The 14,689-nt window shown below is 39.6% G+C and overlaps 1 protein-coding gene across 4 annotated transcripts in view; it reads right to left on the bottom strand.

Annotated features, from left to right (window-relative positions):
- The window catches only part of ano1a (anoctamin 1, calcium activated chloride channel a), an 89,827-nt gene that overhangs the window by 10,483 nt on the left and 64,655 nt on the right, over positions 1–14,689 (bottom strand). For all 4 annotated transcript variants that reach the window (XM_028582692.1, XM_028582677.1, XM_028582684.1 and 1 more), the window contains 7 exons: positions 11,190–11,261; positions 9,993–10,082; positions 7,916–8,114; positions 6,857–6,968; positions 6,635–6,692; positions 3,884–3,984; positions 1,908–2,050 (listed from right to left, as the gene is read on the bottom strand). In XM_028582692.1, the coding sequence (XP_028438493.1) occupies positions 1,908–2,050; positions 3,884–3,984; positions 6,635–6,692; positions 6,857–6,968; positions 7,916–8,114; positions 9,993–10,082; positions 11,190–11,261 (775 nt within the window). The remainder of the gene's footprint in view (positions 1–1,907; positions 2,051–3,883; positions 3,985–6,634; positions 6,693–6,856; positions 6,969–7,915; positions 8,115–9,992; positions 10,083–11,189; positions 11,262–14,689) is intronic.

Genomic DNA, 14,689 nt, shown 5'->3' with positions numbered 1-14,689 from the left:
ACTCTGACCGGCCAAATTGAAAGCCGGACATTTAAATTTAGTTATCTTCATTAGACACACATCAGTATACAGACATGCACAGAAATCTCTGCAGCACATGAAGCATGATCTAATCAAGGTTTTCACATACTGATTGACAGTCTGCGTGCTGTGAAATTGGATTTCTTTTTAAATACAGTGCACCTTAACATGGCCATTAGTTTGTATGTCAGCTCAGAGGAATGTGTTTGCTAGTTCGCTCACTGAAGCTAACACATTGTGCTGTAAAGGGGCTGACATTTGCAATCTTTAAGGTCTGACATGAAGCAGGAGCAAAGAAATAGGAGAGGGTTTGTTGGCACGGAGAAGCAGGGCATTTAAATGATTTTCTTAAAGTGCTCGCAGCCATTAAGCATGTTAGCTCTGCCCTAACATGACCGGCTCTGCAGAGGTTAGGGTGTTGATATTAACACAGAGCGTTTCTCAGGGATCTACTTTGAATCAGGGTAGAAGACACCACTCTGACAGAAGAGATCAGGACATTTGCTGTTGCAGGAAACATCAGGCAAGCTGGAAAATGACTGCATTACTGAGGAGCAAGGTCTAAAATTAACACCCGACCACGTACCAGAATTGAGTGAATTTTGCCATTAGCTTTGTTATCAGTTGTTTTTGCCACTGCTGTTCTTTCACATTTCAAGGGGAAAGAGAGGGGGCATGACATGCAGCAAAGGGCCGCAGATCGGAGACGAACCCACGGCCGTCGTGCCGAGGAGCAAGCCTCTCTATATGAGCGTGTGCTCCACCAGGTGAGCTACCCAGGCGCCCATGAATGAATGAATGAATGAATGAATGAATGAATAAATAAATAAATAAATAAATAAATAAATAAATAAATAAATAAATAAATATATATATATATATATATATATATATGTACAGGCCAAAAGTTTGGACACACCTTCTCATTCAATGTGTTTCCTTTTTATTTTCATGACTATTTACATTGTAGATTCTCACTGAAGGCATCAAAACTATGAATGAACACATATGGAATTATGTACTTAACAAAAAAGTGTGAAATAACTGAAAACATATCTTATATTTTAGATTCTTCAAAGTAGCCACATTTTGCTTTTTTATTAATAAGGGAACAAATTCCACTAATTAACCCTGACAAGGCACACCTGTGAAGTGAAAACCATTTCAGGTGACTACCTCATGAAGCTCATTGAGAGAACACCAAGGGTTTGCAGAGTTATCAAAAAAAGCAAAGGGTGGCTACTTTGAAGAATCTAAAATATAAGACATGTTTTCAGTTATTTCACACTTTTTTGTTAAGTACATAATTCCATATGTGTTCATTCATAGTTTTGATGCCTTCAGTGAGAACCTACAATGTAAATAGTCATGAAAATAAAGAAACACATTGAATGAAAAGGTGTGTCCAAACATTTGGCCTGTACTGTATATATATATATATATATATATATATATATATATATATATATATATATATTTGTTGTAAAATTCATTATTTGGGCCGAGAATGTTGTATTACGAGGTTTGGAGGGGGGTTCAATTCATGTTTGTTCTGAACTAGAAGAATTTAGGTTTCAAATGAAGCCTCATACATGCATTTTGGCCTTGCAGTTCTTCTGTTATAAGCTTTTACCTTTGGGAACGAGAAATAGACGAAAATCAAGCAAAAGAAGTGGATTTTAACAGGTTAAAGAGAAAAATCCAATAAATATGTTTTGGGGGCAAAAAATAAACTCCAAACTGCTGCTGAGGACAGTCATAGTTGCTATACATGTTCAGACAGGCAATGAAATAACTAAAGCCATAAGTCTAAATGATGTTCAATGACCTGTACAGACCAAAGACAAACCAAAGAGAGCAGCAGAGTGCATGTAGCGTTGACTCACTCATCTCCATGTACTCAGGGCTGAGGCCGACGAAGGGACCCAGGATGTGGTCTTTCTCGTGGCGATACAGAGACCTGTTCAGCTCCTCCTCTTGCTTGGAGTCCAAGTCAGATTTCCTCCGCCGGAGCAGCTTCTTCAGCTTCCTGAACATACCAACAGCAGATTATGGAAATTACACATTAAAGTGCTCATATTATGCTTTTTGGCTTTTTCCCTTTCCTTTATTGTGTTATATATTTTTTTTGTTAACGTTATAGGTTTACAAAGCAAAAAAGCACAAATTCCACCATCTGCAACATAAAACACTGTTCACAAACTGCTCCAAACAGCTCTATTGTAGTCCAGCTTTTACTTCCGTGACAAATGTGCGTCACTTTGTAACACGTTATAATGCTCGCCTAGCTGCTAGCGTGGCATGCCCTCATACTCTGCTTCTGACTGGCTAGTAGTCCTTACCTAGCTACTGCGCATGTGAGACTCCCAACAAAAATGCTGCAGTAATGTGCAGTACAACATAAATATGGTGTTTTTTGAAAATTTAAATGTAAACCTATTCTGGTACAACCTCTAAATACAATTATGAAACTGAAAATGAGCATAATATGAGCACTTTAAGACTTGTTACTGAAGCTCAAATATCACAATATTTTTGACCAAATACCTCGATATCGATACAGCAACAATATTGTAGTGTTGACTATTGGTGCTTTCACAAAATATTTACACAATGAGATTTTTGATAAATAATCATCAGTAATGTGGATATAATGACTAAGTGGGTAAAGGCTAATAATAGAACAGTTACAACAGTCTGGTAAGTTCAGAAAATGACATCACTTTACTGTAATGCAGCCTTTAAAACCAGGAAAAGACAACACTTATGCCATATTATGATACCCAAAATCTAAGACGATATCTCTCAGCTCTAATTGGAAGTTTAACATAAATGAACATTAGTGGTTAAAGATCCCTCTGAAAGACCTAGGCCCAGCTGACACTAATGCAGTCTGATACAACTAGATCTTGGTAGAAGCATGCTGTATACTTATTGGCTCGCTGACGCTGATGAAATTGACTCCATAGGTATATCTGTGTCACATTCTCATTAAGGGCTGAGCCCCCCTAAAGGTTTGATCCTAGAATCACCCCTGGATGTTTGATTTTCTCCATATCGTCCAGCTCTACTTTGAGCTGCATTGCGTTATACAGAGATGTGTTTCTATTATTTAGCCTACCCTAATTGATTAATAGAAACACCTCTCTGTATATCTCAATACAGTACAATTCATTTATACATTTGTTTTAAAGTCAATTCAGGGTGCTACGGTTGATGTCCTTCAAATGCTTCGATCAGTCCTCATCTCAGTCATACATAGGATCTAAATTATTGGTGGTGCATTGGTGATACATTCATTTGGATATGTTTTATTGTCGGTCTCAGGGTGCAAAATTGGCACCATCCACCACCAGCCAAATGCTGGTAATGTATGTAGCTGGTAGATTTGATTCAATCACAAGCCAAAAAGCAATGGTAATCTGTTGAATGGCTGGTGAAAGTTGAACATTTACTGGCCATTTGGCTGGTGGACAAAAAAGTTAATTTTGCACCCTGCTTGGACTGTGAACTACATCTGTGACACAGTGTACAACTGTGCTTATGGTCAACCATGTGCCGAATGGTACATAGATTACAACAAACTTAAACATTTCCATTATGGAGTATTGTAAGCAGTAAGCAAGACAGATAAAATTGCAGGCTGACAGAGTTCGGCAAGGTGTTGTGTTGTCTAGTTCCCAGGTAAGTGTGTCTGAAAACCAGACAGGCATCTAAATGATTCATCTCGGGCGCAAGTACAACTTAGTGGGTGTGTATAATTTGTTCTCTGGCTTGCTGAACCCACGTATTATGATCCATGCTGCGGTTCAGCTTATGTTCTATGTGTTAGCGTTATGAAAAGTGTATGTTCTGCACTCACGGTATGCCAATCTCAAACAGGTTGTTCTGGATGAGCTGCTTGCCAAGCATAGTGATGCACAGCTGGATGCACAGCTCCATGAGGCAGCCTGCATGGGCACACTGGAGAGAGAGAGAGAGAGAGAGAGAGAGAGAGAGAGAGAGAGAGAGAGAGAGAGAGAGAGAGAGAGAGAGAGAGAGAGAACAAATGTAAGAAAGTAAAGCCCAAAATGAGGCAGAAGAGCATGGGGGGGGAAGTAGGGAGGGAGGGATGGATGGAGGAGTTTAAAGAGTCGACAGTGGGAAGGGGAAAGTGCGGTAAGAAAAAGACCACACTTCATTTAAAGCTATAGTGCGTGGTTTCTGTCTCCCCCATGAGGAATTCTAAATGATGACAACAACAATGTCGGAGCATCCACATGATACACCACCCCCACCCCCACCCCTCCTCCACACAGCTGCAAGTAACGTTTATCCTTTCAAATCAAGGAGGACACAGATGATGAAAAAAAAACATGGACTCTTAGTAGAAGTATTAATCTTGTATGTCCTCTTGGTCTTACAAATTGAAATTTATGAAAATGCAAAACAAAATTAAAAAGTTGGCGTCTATGTTCAAGGAGTTACTCCGTGTGAATTGTTGGATCCGATCTCCAAAAAGTGCACACACTTATACGATCAAATACATCTGATCAGTTCAACCACTGAACAGACTGATCTCAATAAGTGCCGTGTGTATGACACGCCAATTCGTATGCCATTTTGGCGTGTTATCAAGACGCATAATTGCCTTTTAGCGTGTTTATCAATGCCTTTTGGCCTCCATTGACTTGCATTACCTTGCGATTGCGTGTTAATTTAAGCCTTAGTGAGTAGTATGTAAGCCCGAAAATCCGCACAGGGCGGTTGGTTGGGGTGGTGGATGGGTCAAACAACACAGGACTTTCACCCAGGAGACCGGGGATTGTGTCCCGCGTGTCACGTTTCCTAAACCCAACCCTGTTCTTCTTTTCCTGAACCCAACCCCGTTATTGTGTTCCTAAACCCAACCGTCCGAAAAGTGATTATGCGTCTTGATAACACACCAAAATGGCATACGAATTGGCATGTCATATATACGCCACAACCCGTCCGCTGTATATGGCGTAGACATACACGTGGATAGATCAAAATGCGTACAGATAACACTTGGAAAGTGGCGTGTTTGTTCACGCAAAGTCATGATGTCACGTTGCACTGAATGATGGGAGAGAGAAACATGTTCAGCTTTAAAGGATAGGTCTGGTGATATTTAGTTTTCTATATTTCCAACTAATCTCCTGTGCAGACCCAAACCAACAGTGAATATATCTACTACCAAGTGTTATGTGTGTGTATAAAAGCGTGATATTTCTTCGTCCTCTGTGTTAGAGAGCTCCATTATTGTCCAGAAACTATTAAAAACACATCAGTGAGCCACACTGTTGCTCTGGCTGACATGTTCCTTCATCACCATGCACACGCACACGCACACACGCACACACACACACACACACACACACACACACACACACACACACACACACACACACACACACACACACACACACACACACACACACACACACACACACACACACACACACACACACACACACACACACACACACACACACACACACACACACAACTTTATTCTGACTCAATCCCACACACACCGTTCTGCTGCAACAAATACTCACTACAGCAGTGGTTCCCAAAATGGGGTCCTGGGATCCCCGGGGGTGCTTTAGGAGGTTCTAGGGGGTCCCCAAGAAAAAAGGGAAATCCTTTTTTTCACTAAAATGTATCACATCTAAAAGCAAAAATCCTATCAGACGGGCCTGGGGCAAAATCTTTCAGTCTTTCAAAATCTGTTTCAGTTAAGGGGTCCTTCATATTAAAACAGACTGGGAGCCACTGCACTAGAGCACCAAATGTGGGTTAATCTGCTGCTGAAAATAGTCCCAAACAAATGCACTATTTCCTCCTTTTTGAGTTTCATTTGGTTAAAAACTGAAGTATCATATGATGGTGTATATATTTTCTCAGTAGTCTTCAGTAGAAACCAGTTGGCGTGAGGCCACAGACAGAGTAGGACGGTGAGTGGGAAACTTTTAGAGACACGGACTAACGCAGTTAGTCTTTTCCTGGGATTTATTGACATATAAAAACATGGAATAACAACAGCCGTAACCTTAAAGGTCCCATGGCATGAACATTTCACTTTATGAGGTTTTTTTTAACATTAATAAGCGTTCCCCCAGCCTGCCTATGGTCCCCCAGTGGCTAGAAATGGTGATAGGTGTAAACCGAGCCCTGGATATCCTGCTCTGCCTTTGAGAAAATGAAAGCTCAGATGGACCAATCTGGAATCTTCTCCTTATGAGGTCATAAGGGGCAAGGTTACCTCCCATTTCTCTGCTTTGCCCGCCCAGAGAATTTGGCTCGCCCATGAGAAAGAGAGAGACAACAGGGCTTGCAAACAAGCAAAGTGGCAGTTGTTCAAAGCCACACCCCCACCCTCCACCTTGCCCCCCCCCCCTCTCCTCCTCAATAGCTACAGACACAGAAATGGGACATCCTAAGGAAAGCTCATTGTGGGACTGGCTCTAGTGGCTGTAATTCTGCACCAAGGCTGAATTTCGGGGAAAAAATACTACAATACTACAATACAGTATTAGGGGACCACTATTCAAAAAAGCAGCATGTCGTGGGACCTTTAAAGTGGCACGTGGTGTTGAGTGTGAATTACCTCTTCCATTCGGTACGATCCAATAACATACAAGTAGTTTCCGGGCCGGCCAACGAGTCTGCCAAACCAAACATTCAGTGTTTTAGATCGAAGTGTTTATCAGATGGCAGGTGAGAGCCGCAACAGATGCAAGTATTTTTTTAAACTAATGACCAACAGTAGAGTGATTTAAAAGGATTTTACCTAAATGTACAAAAAGTAAGTAAGAAGTTTTTCTTTTACCTGCCCCTGAAAAAGGCCAAGTAGACGATGGGTGTGAATGCATTGGCAAACTTCAAGACAAAGGTTTTGAAGATGAGGCGGTCTTCGAAGCTCTTGTCCGTCTTTGGAACCTCTGAAAGAGAGACGTGACACACACACACACACACACACACACACACACACACACACACACACACACACACACACACACACACACACACACACACACACACACAGTTGTGTAAAAGACATAAAGTACACAACATGTCTGAAACATTCTGCATCTGTTTGGACCTGTGTGTCATGTCACACACACACACACACACACACACATCCAGTGGCACCACTATTATAAAAGGCTATTGAAACTGTCAAACGCAGATACACACAGCACGCACCACGCACACACACACACACACACACTTATCCACTGGCACCACTATTATAAAAGGCCATTGAAACTGTCATACTGACAGTGTGTGTGGCGTTGATGGGCTTTAACTTTTCTAGATGTTTGGTTGTAATTCCCTTCATGAGCCATTTATGTGTTTTCATTTAGAATTTCTATAACAATTTCACTGCCATGTATTTATAAAGGCAAGTACGTGGCATTTTGTTGTAGGTGTCAAAGCACGCTTATTATTTCTTCCTTTAAAAGTAACATTTATCCAGAATAGTGTATGGAGATAGCATGTATGAATTTTATGCGCAAAGTCAAGCGTTTTCTTTACTTAAGATGCCTTCCAGACGTGTCAAAGGCATACCTGTTTAAAATAATTGGAATAATGATTTGTGTTTTCCCATAAAACGGTGCCTTGCTCAAGAGCACTATGGCAGTGCCCAGGAGGTGAACTGGCATCTCTCCAGCTACCAATCCACACTCCTTACTTTGGTCCGTACGGGGACTTGAACCGGCGACCCTCCGGTTCCCAACCCTAGCTACTGAAACTCCCCAAAAGATATAAGCTTTGTCTTTTAATATTTTCCCTTTTTCCCACTTTGGTTGTTATTAAAAATATCTATATTTGGATTGAGGATCAACCATGCCTTTAAGGTAATTAACAGTGACATGTGCCTCACCCAGTGTGGTGAGCCAGCGGGCGATGGCGGCGTAGACTTCATCTAAGATGATGATGACGACGAGGTTGATGACGGCGGCCGTGCCTTTGACAGTGGCTCTGATGTTGGACTGGTCTGAGTAGGTGCTCATGTGCAGGGCTGCTTTAATGCTAATCCGGTACAGGATGACCCCGAAGACTATGGCAAACGTCACCAGGATCTAAAAGGGGGGTGGAGGACGGGGAGGGGGAGGAGGAGAACACCCAATCTGACAAATCATTGACAAAACAATTAAGGTGAAGAAGAAGATCAGAATCAGAAAAGTAAAACTTATAAGGAATTTTCTTGGTGGATGGTACATACATAAACATACATATAACATAATGAAAGGAAATGAACTCTTCATTTATGATTTAAAAAAAAACAAAAATCTTAAAATCTTAAGAAACTTATGTTGATGGAGCATAGCACTATGTACATTTAGTTATCATACAGTATAAAGGCTAAAAGCAGTGTAAATATGTTAGTGTAATATTATTATATTTTGTTTTCTATCTGTAGTACCCCTTTTTTCTTCTTTCCTTTAAATATTTTTTCTTTCCTTTAAATATTTTAAAAATATGTATATTCATTTGCAAATGTGTGCCAAGCATGTACAGCTGTCTTTGATTTCAGTGTTAGGTGGCTTCCTTTTATAAGCCCTCAGGTTTTGTTTTTTTTAATCCCATCTTTGCATTATATTATTGTATATTTCTTCTTTTTATTTTATTTTACATGCACAAATAAAAAAAATAAGAAAAGAATAAATGTAAATAAAATAAATGTAATATGTAATATATATATATATATATTTTAGTTTTTTTATGTTAAGTAGACACCTGTTGAAACACGCCGCACGTGTTAACCGCTGTTACAGTCATACAACGAAAATAATAATGAAACCGGTTTTTCTGCCTACGCTGATGATGCAGATTGTGATGTTAGATTTGGTTCATCAAAGACGCTAGCAAAGGTGCACAGAAAATACAGCAGAGAGGTCAGACAGGTCGGACCTCCGTGTGTAATATGACGACAGAAATAAACAAGGCTGCTGATTTCATACACACATCTCCGCAATTCAAATCCACTGTTAGTAGTGTAGGATAATATTCTAAAATGTGACCAATGACCGATCTGGCCCTAAAAAGGCCAGACTTAATCTGACTCCAATTCTATAGTCACTACACCCTGAAAAGTGTTCCTTTACTGGAAAGCAGAGAAATAAAACTCAAGATTCGTTCAGTTAAAATTATAACAAGCTTTAGTAAATGATATTGCAGAATACAAGAGCGTATGCATACGGATCAGATATTTCAATACAGGTCTATCTTTCACCTACAAAGATTCCTCCTGCATCTAGTGCCGCTAAATTAAAATACTGTCTTATTTATTCAATTCTGTCCCATCCCTGGTGGTGCTGTCATCAGTTTGGATACAGTCCAGTTACGATATGTAACACACTGCATGAAAACATGACCTCAGCTTCTCCTATTCTCAGGTCAAAAGACACAAGTTGCTATTGTTGGATTTGAATACCTGTGTGTTCTCAATCTTCTGCGGACTTTAAGGAGAGCGTGAGAGCCGAGGTCATTTCCAGACCCTGTGTCACAAATCCCGCGCTTGCAAAACACTGCTCCATTGTTGATGGAGGAGAAGATGTTGAAGAAGACCTTTTTTCATGCAATATCTCACACTCCCTTTATAATGTCTTATCACTTTAAAACCAGATGGCCTCTCATAACCCAGAGAAGTGGAGACAACAAGGTCCGCTTCATGAACTCTAAAAAACATCTTACTTCACTCTCACAAAATATATTCTAACAGTTGTCTACCCGGAAGGGATTTTTTTGTGTTATTCTAATGAGCCTGTATTTGACATCTGAATGGCTTGTTGAATCCCATGTTTTCTGGCAGTCCACAAAAGCGGACTGGTTTGTCTTATTTCACAGTTTGTGGGTTGGTAGGCACTCCAAATACCCACATGTATGTGCACAAGCACTGAAAACGTGACTTTTTCTTGATATGTCCCATTTAAAGTAGCACTGGCAGAGAGACTCACCATGAAGACCATCGTTACCATAGTAGTCAGGTAAGCTGGCAGTCTGTCTGTACACGTCAGCTTCACCTTCACCTTCTCACTTTCCTCTATCTAAAAGACACACACACACACACACACACACAGACACACACACACACACACACACACACACACACACACACACACACACACACACACACACAGTTGTGTAAAGGACATAAAGCACACAACATGTCTGAAACATTAACTGCATCTGTATCTGTTTGGACCTGTGTGTCATGTCTTTCTGTCAGCAGCAGCTCTTAATGCCGTGGGCATGCAGATGCGCACGCACGCACGCACGCACCACACACACCCACACCCACACCCATACCCATACCCATACCCACACCCACACCCACACCCACACACACACACACAGTGGCTGCAGTGGAGCACAGCTAATTCCGCCCTAAGCTATCATGTCACATTCAAGCCTACTGAGAATTAGGTCAGAAATCTCAGGCGACTGTGTGTGTGTGTGTGTGTGTGTGTGTGTGTGTGTGTGTGTGTGTGTGTGTGTGTGTGTGTGTGTGTGTGTGTCAAGAAAGACCTGACCTTGGTACAAGACAAAAGTCAAAAGGCTTATAATAATAATCAAAAAGAACATGCTGGAGGACAGAATGCGCCTCAATGCTTTTGACTAGATACAGACATGTTTCAGTGTTCGGTCAGCACTTTCTCTTCAGAACACTGAAGCTGCTGTTAGATTGAATTTCTGCATGAGTCAGTGCTGATTGCATGTTACCTGAAAGTTGTAAGCTGCTGACAGAAAAGGAGCTACCTTTTATATTCAAGTAATCAATAATCAATTGCCAAACAGATCAAATGAAGTCATGCTTGGAGAGCTAATTAATTAACACATTATGTGACAAACAACAAATGTGTCACTGAGTTCACTTAGTAGCAGGAGGTGGTTATTAAAATGAATGACGGGAATGACGGTGTTGCTCCAGGATCAAGAATAAAACATTCTTTATACTACCACGTTTTCATAAAATCTTGGATACATATATAAAAGACTAATGAAGAAGCCTAATTCTCTCAGGCAGGGCAACCCAGAGCCTTGATGCCCTGATGACTACCGAAAGATGGAGTTTACTGCTTTTTAAGGCGGCTCATCTGACTGTGCAGTTATGCTTTAAACACAAAAATAATATATCGGGAAATGGGTTTTACCTTTGGGGTTTGAGGCTCCTTTCTTATTGTCTTTCGCATGACCCGGAACTCGTACTCGGCTCGGTTGTGGTCCTGGAAGAGTAATCAGTTTGGATGTTACACTTACTGATTCATCATACCGGATGTGTTAGTAAGCAGTAAGTGCACACGGCCATAAACAGTAGAAAAGATCAGTATGGAATTTCAGAAGGGAGACATAAATGAAATAAACAGCCTGTTTTGCATGAAGTTTTGGAAAATGGTGTTTTAAAAAAAAAAAAAAATAAAGTACAGCTTTCTGTGCAAGAAAATAAAAAGAGAAGTGCATCGACCCACCATGACAGGGTTAAGCAGAGGATATAAAATAAAAGTAGTTTGATGTTTGAATAGCACAACAATACCCAGAGTCAACTTTTAACTCAAGTTACTCAAACTATGGTGCAGTTTCAGTTTTGTTGCTGATATGTTGGCCCAAGCTTTGAGATATCAAGGCTAACCGCTAAGCTAACAGCTAAGCTAACAGCTACGTTCTGCCTGTAGTCGTGGACACACACAGACTGATATCCATTCAGACTTTTTACTTAAGTAAAATGAAATACTACTAAAAAATACCACACTGTAAAAAAATAACTCTGTTACAGGTAAAAGTCGTGAATGGAAAATGTTACTTAAGTAAAAGTATGTAAGTATCATCAGGAAAATGTACTTAAAGTATTAAAAGCAAAAGTACTCAATGCAGAAAAATGCTCACATTTTAGAAAGTGGAAAGGATCCAAACAGTTGTGTGTTTAAAGGGCTAATCTTTTCAGCTGGACTTGTAGGCCGTTATATTGTTGGGTAGTTTAATTTATAATAAAATATCAAATTTTATAAACTATGTGTGTTTTGTGAGCAAAAATCGTAATGTGTAAAGTAACTAATAACTAAAGCTGTCAGATGAATGTACTGGAGTAAAAAGTACAATATTTCTCTCTGAAATGTAGCAGAGTAGAAGTACAAAGTGAAAAGAAAAGAAAAGACTCAGGTACAAGTACCTAAACATTTGTGCTTAAGTACAGTACTTGAGCAAATGTACTTTGTTAGATTCCACCACTGGTAACAGCTACCTTCTGCCTGTAGTGGGCACACATATCAGTCTCCGGGTAAGAAAGAAACCATGCCCATTATACCAAATTCGAAAATGTCCAGTAAATTAGTGTTAACGTTCCTAAATCCATGTTTTCCATCTGATACACAAAGCTCCATGATGTGGCGTGTCAAATTTGCACTGTTGTCAAGTAATCCTTTCAAGGTAAGGACTATACGATTAAAACTCTAATTCCATGTAATATGCAGTCAGAAGTGAGTGTTTGTGTACCCATATACAGTCATAGTAACACAGCCTGCAGTTAGCCAAGAGGAATTAAGAAGTACTGCGAATAAAGAGGAAACTGTATTATTAGAACACAAAGCTGAGGGTTAGACGGTCACTTTTGGCCTGAAGGTCCACATGTCAAGCTAATGTACAGATGGACAGGAGTGAAGACAAACACAAAAAGCAGCAAGACTTTGACTACTTAAAGTAAAAATTCACAATTACAGTACAGGCCAAAAGTTTGGACACACCTTCTCATTCAATGCGTTTCCTTTTTATTTTCATGACTATTTACATTGTAGATTCTCACTGAAGGCATCAAAACTATGAATGAACACTTGAATTATGTACTTAACAAAAAAGTGTGAAATAACTAAAAACATGTCTTATATTTTAGATTCTTTAAAGTAGCCACCCTTTGCTTTTTTATTAATAAGGGAAAAACTTCCACTAATTAACCCTGACAAGGCACACCTGTGAAGTGAAAACTACCTCATGAAGCTCATTGAGAGAACACCAAGGGTTTGCAGAGTTATCTAAAAAAGCAAAGGGTGGCTACTTTGAAGAATCTAAAATATAAGACATGTTTTCAGTTATTTCACACTTTTTTGTTAAGTACATAATTCCATTTGTGTTTATTCATAGTTTTGATGCCTTCAGTGAGAATCTACAATGTAAATAGTCATGAAAATAAAGAAACACACTGAATGAGAAGGTGTGTCCAAACTTTTGGCCTGTACTGTACATGTACTATTTCATGTGATATTTGTTTTAAAAAAGTCCTCTCTGTCCATCATTACTGCTGCTTAACTTCAACCTGCATCCATTCATTTTTGGCCACTTTGCCTCACTGTAACAAGTTGTGAACACAACATGGACATGTTATCACCATACAAAGTTGACACGGTGCACGTGTTAGCAAACAGCTATTTACAACATCAGCAGACACGGAATTATTTTGAGTCATGTTTGGCCATCTGTCTAATATTCACTGGGCTTCTAGCACTGGTTTGGTCTCCACTAACTCCTGAAACAAATATCTCTGTAGGGAGGGAGAGCGGTGAGACTGAACCAAGTCCGTAAAGCTGTGGGCCAAAAAAGCCAAATAATGAGTTGGAAGTAGAGCTGAGAGTTACTGCAGAGCCAGGTGATCGTTCTCTGTGCTTTCATCACTACAATCAACACCTTTCAAATTTCACTGTTGCATTGGTGCTCATTGCACCTCTGGTAGGATAAAAATACTTTTTAGTTCAGCTTGGACTTTTTTTTACAATTCAAAAGAGTGTAGACTGATTCAACATGAAGGGGCGATCAGAACCAGCTAACCTGCATATCGGATCTCTTTTGGCCCTGTTCAAGGTTGTGTGAATTTTGGAGAAACCTATTTTACGGTATTTGTACGGTGGCCCTGAAGGACAAAAGACAAAGACATTTCAAAAAACACAACAATATTTCACAAAACACAACAATATTTCACAAAATACAACGACATTTTGCAAAGCACGACTTTTCACCGAACACGACATTTCACAAACGACAACAGCAAAAGAGAAAACTCAAAAACATGATGATGAGATTTCACAAAAGATTTTCCGTTTTGAGTCTCACCAAATGCCGTTGTGTTTCTTACTTTTGCTGTTGTGTTCTGTGTTTTGTTCTTTCAGTTTTTGTTGGGTTTTGTGAAATGTCATTTTGTTCTGTGAAATGTTGTTGTGTTACATCTTTCTTTTTGATATATATATATATATATATATATATATATATATATATATATATATATATATATATATATATATATATATATATACTGTATATGGATTTGACATACCGCTGTCTTCCCAGCCAACATGACCATTTGGGCCCAATAAGCGCTAAAGTTAGCTTTGAGAACATGGACTGGGACTTTTTAAACTATGTGGGGCTCTTATGGGTCCAATACAATAGGTGGTATAATTGGTCCAACGTGAGTGTGTGGACCTTTATGAGTTTCTTGTGGGTGAGGATAATGGTCCCCTTTAATAGCCACTTCTGTCATTGGCCCAACTCAATATTAGAAACTTCAGTCACCAAGGGCTGAAATAATTATACCTATTATATAAATTATATTATTCCATTAGCATAGCACATGCTCAAAATGAATTGACCCCCCAGGGCAGCCCATTTTTGT

The sequence above is a fragment of the Perca flavescens genome, chromosome 1 (assembly GCF_004354835.1).
Source record: "Perca flavescens isolate YP-PL-M2 chromosome 1, PFLA_1.0, whole genome shotgun sequence".
Taxonomy (NCBI): domain Eukaryota; kingdom Metazoa; phylum Chordata; class Actinopteri; order Perciformes; family Percidae; genus Perca; species Perca flavescens.
This window is presented reverse-complemented; position numbering and strand designations above follow the sequence as displayed.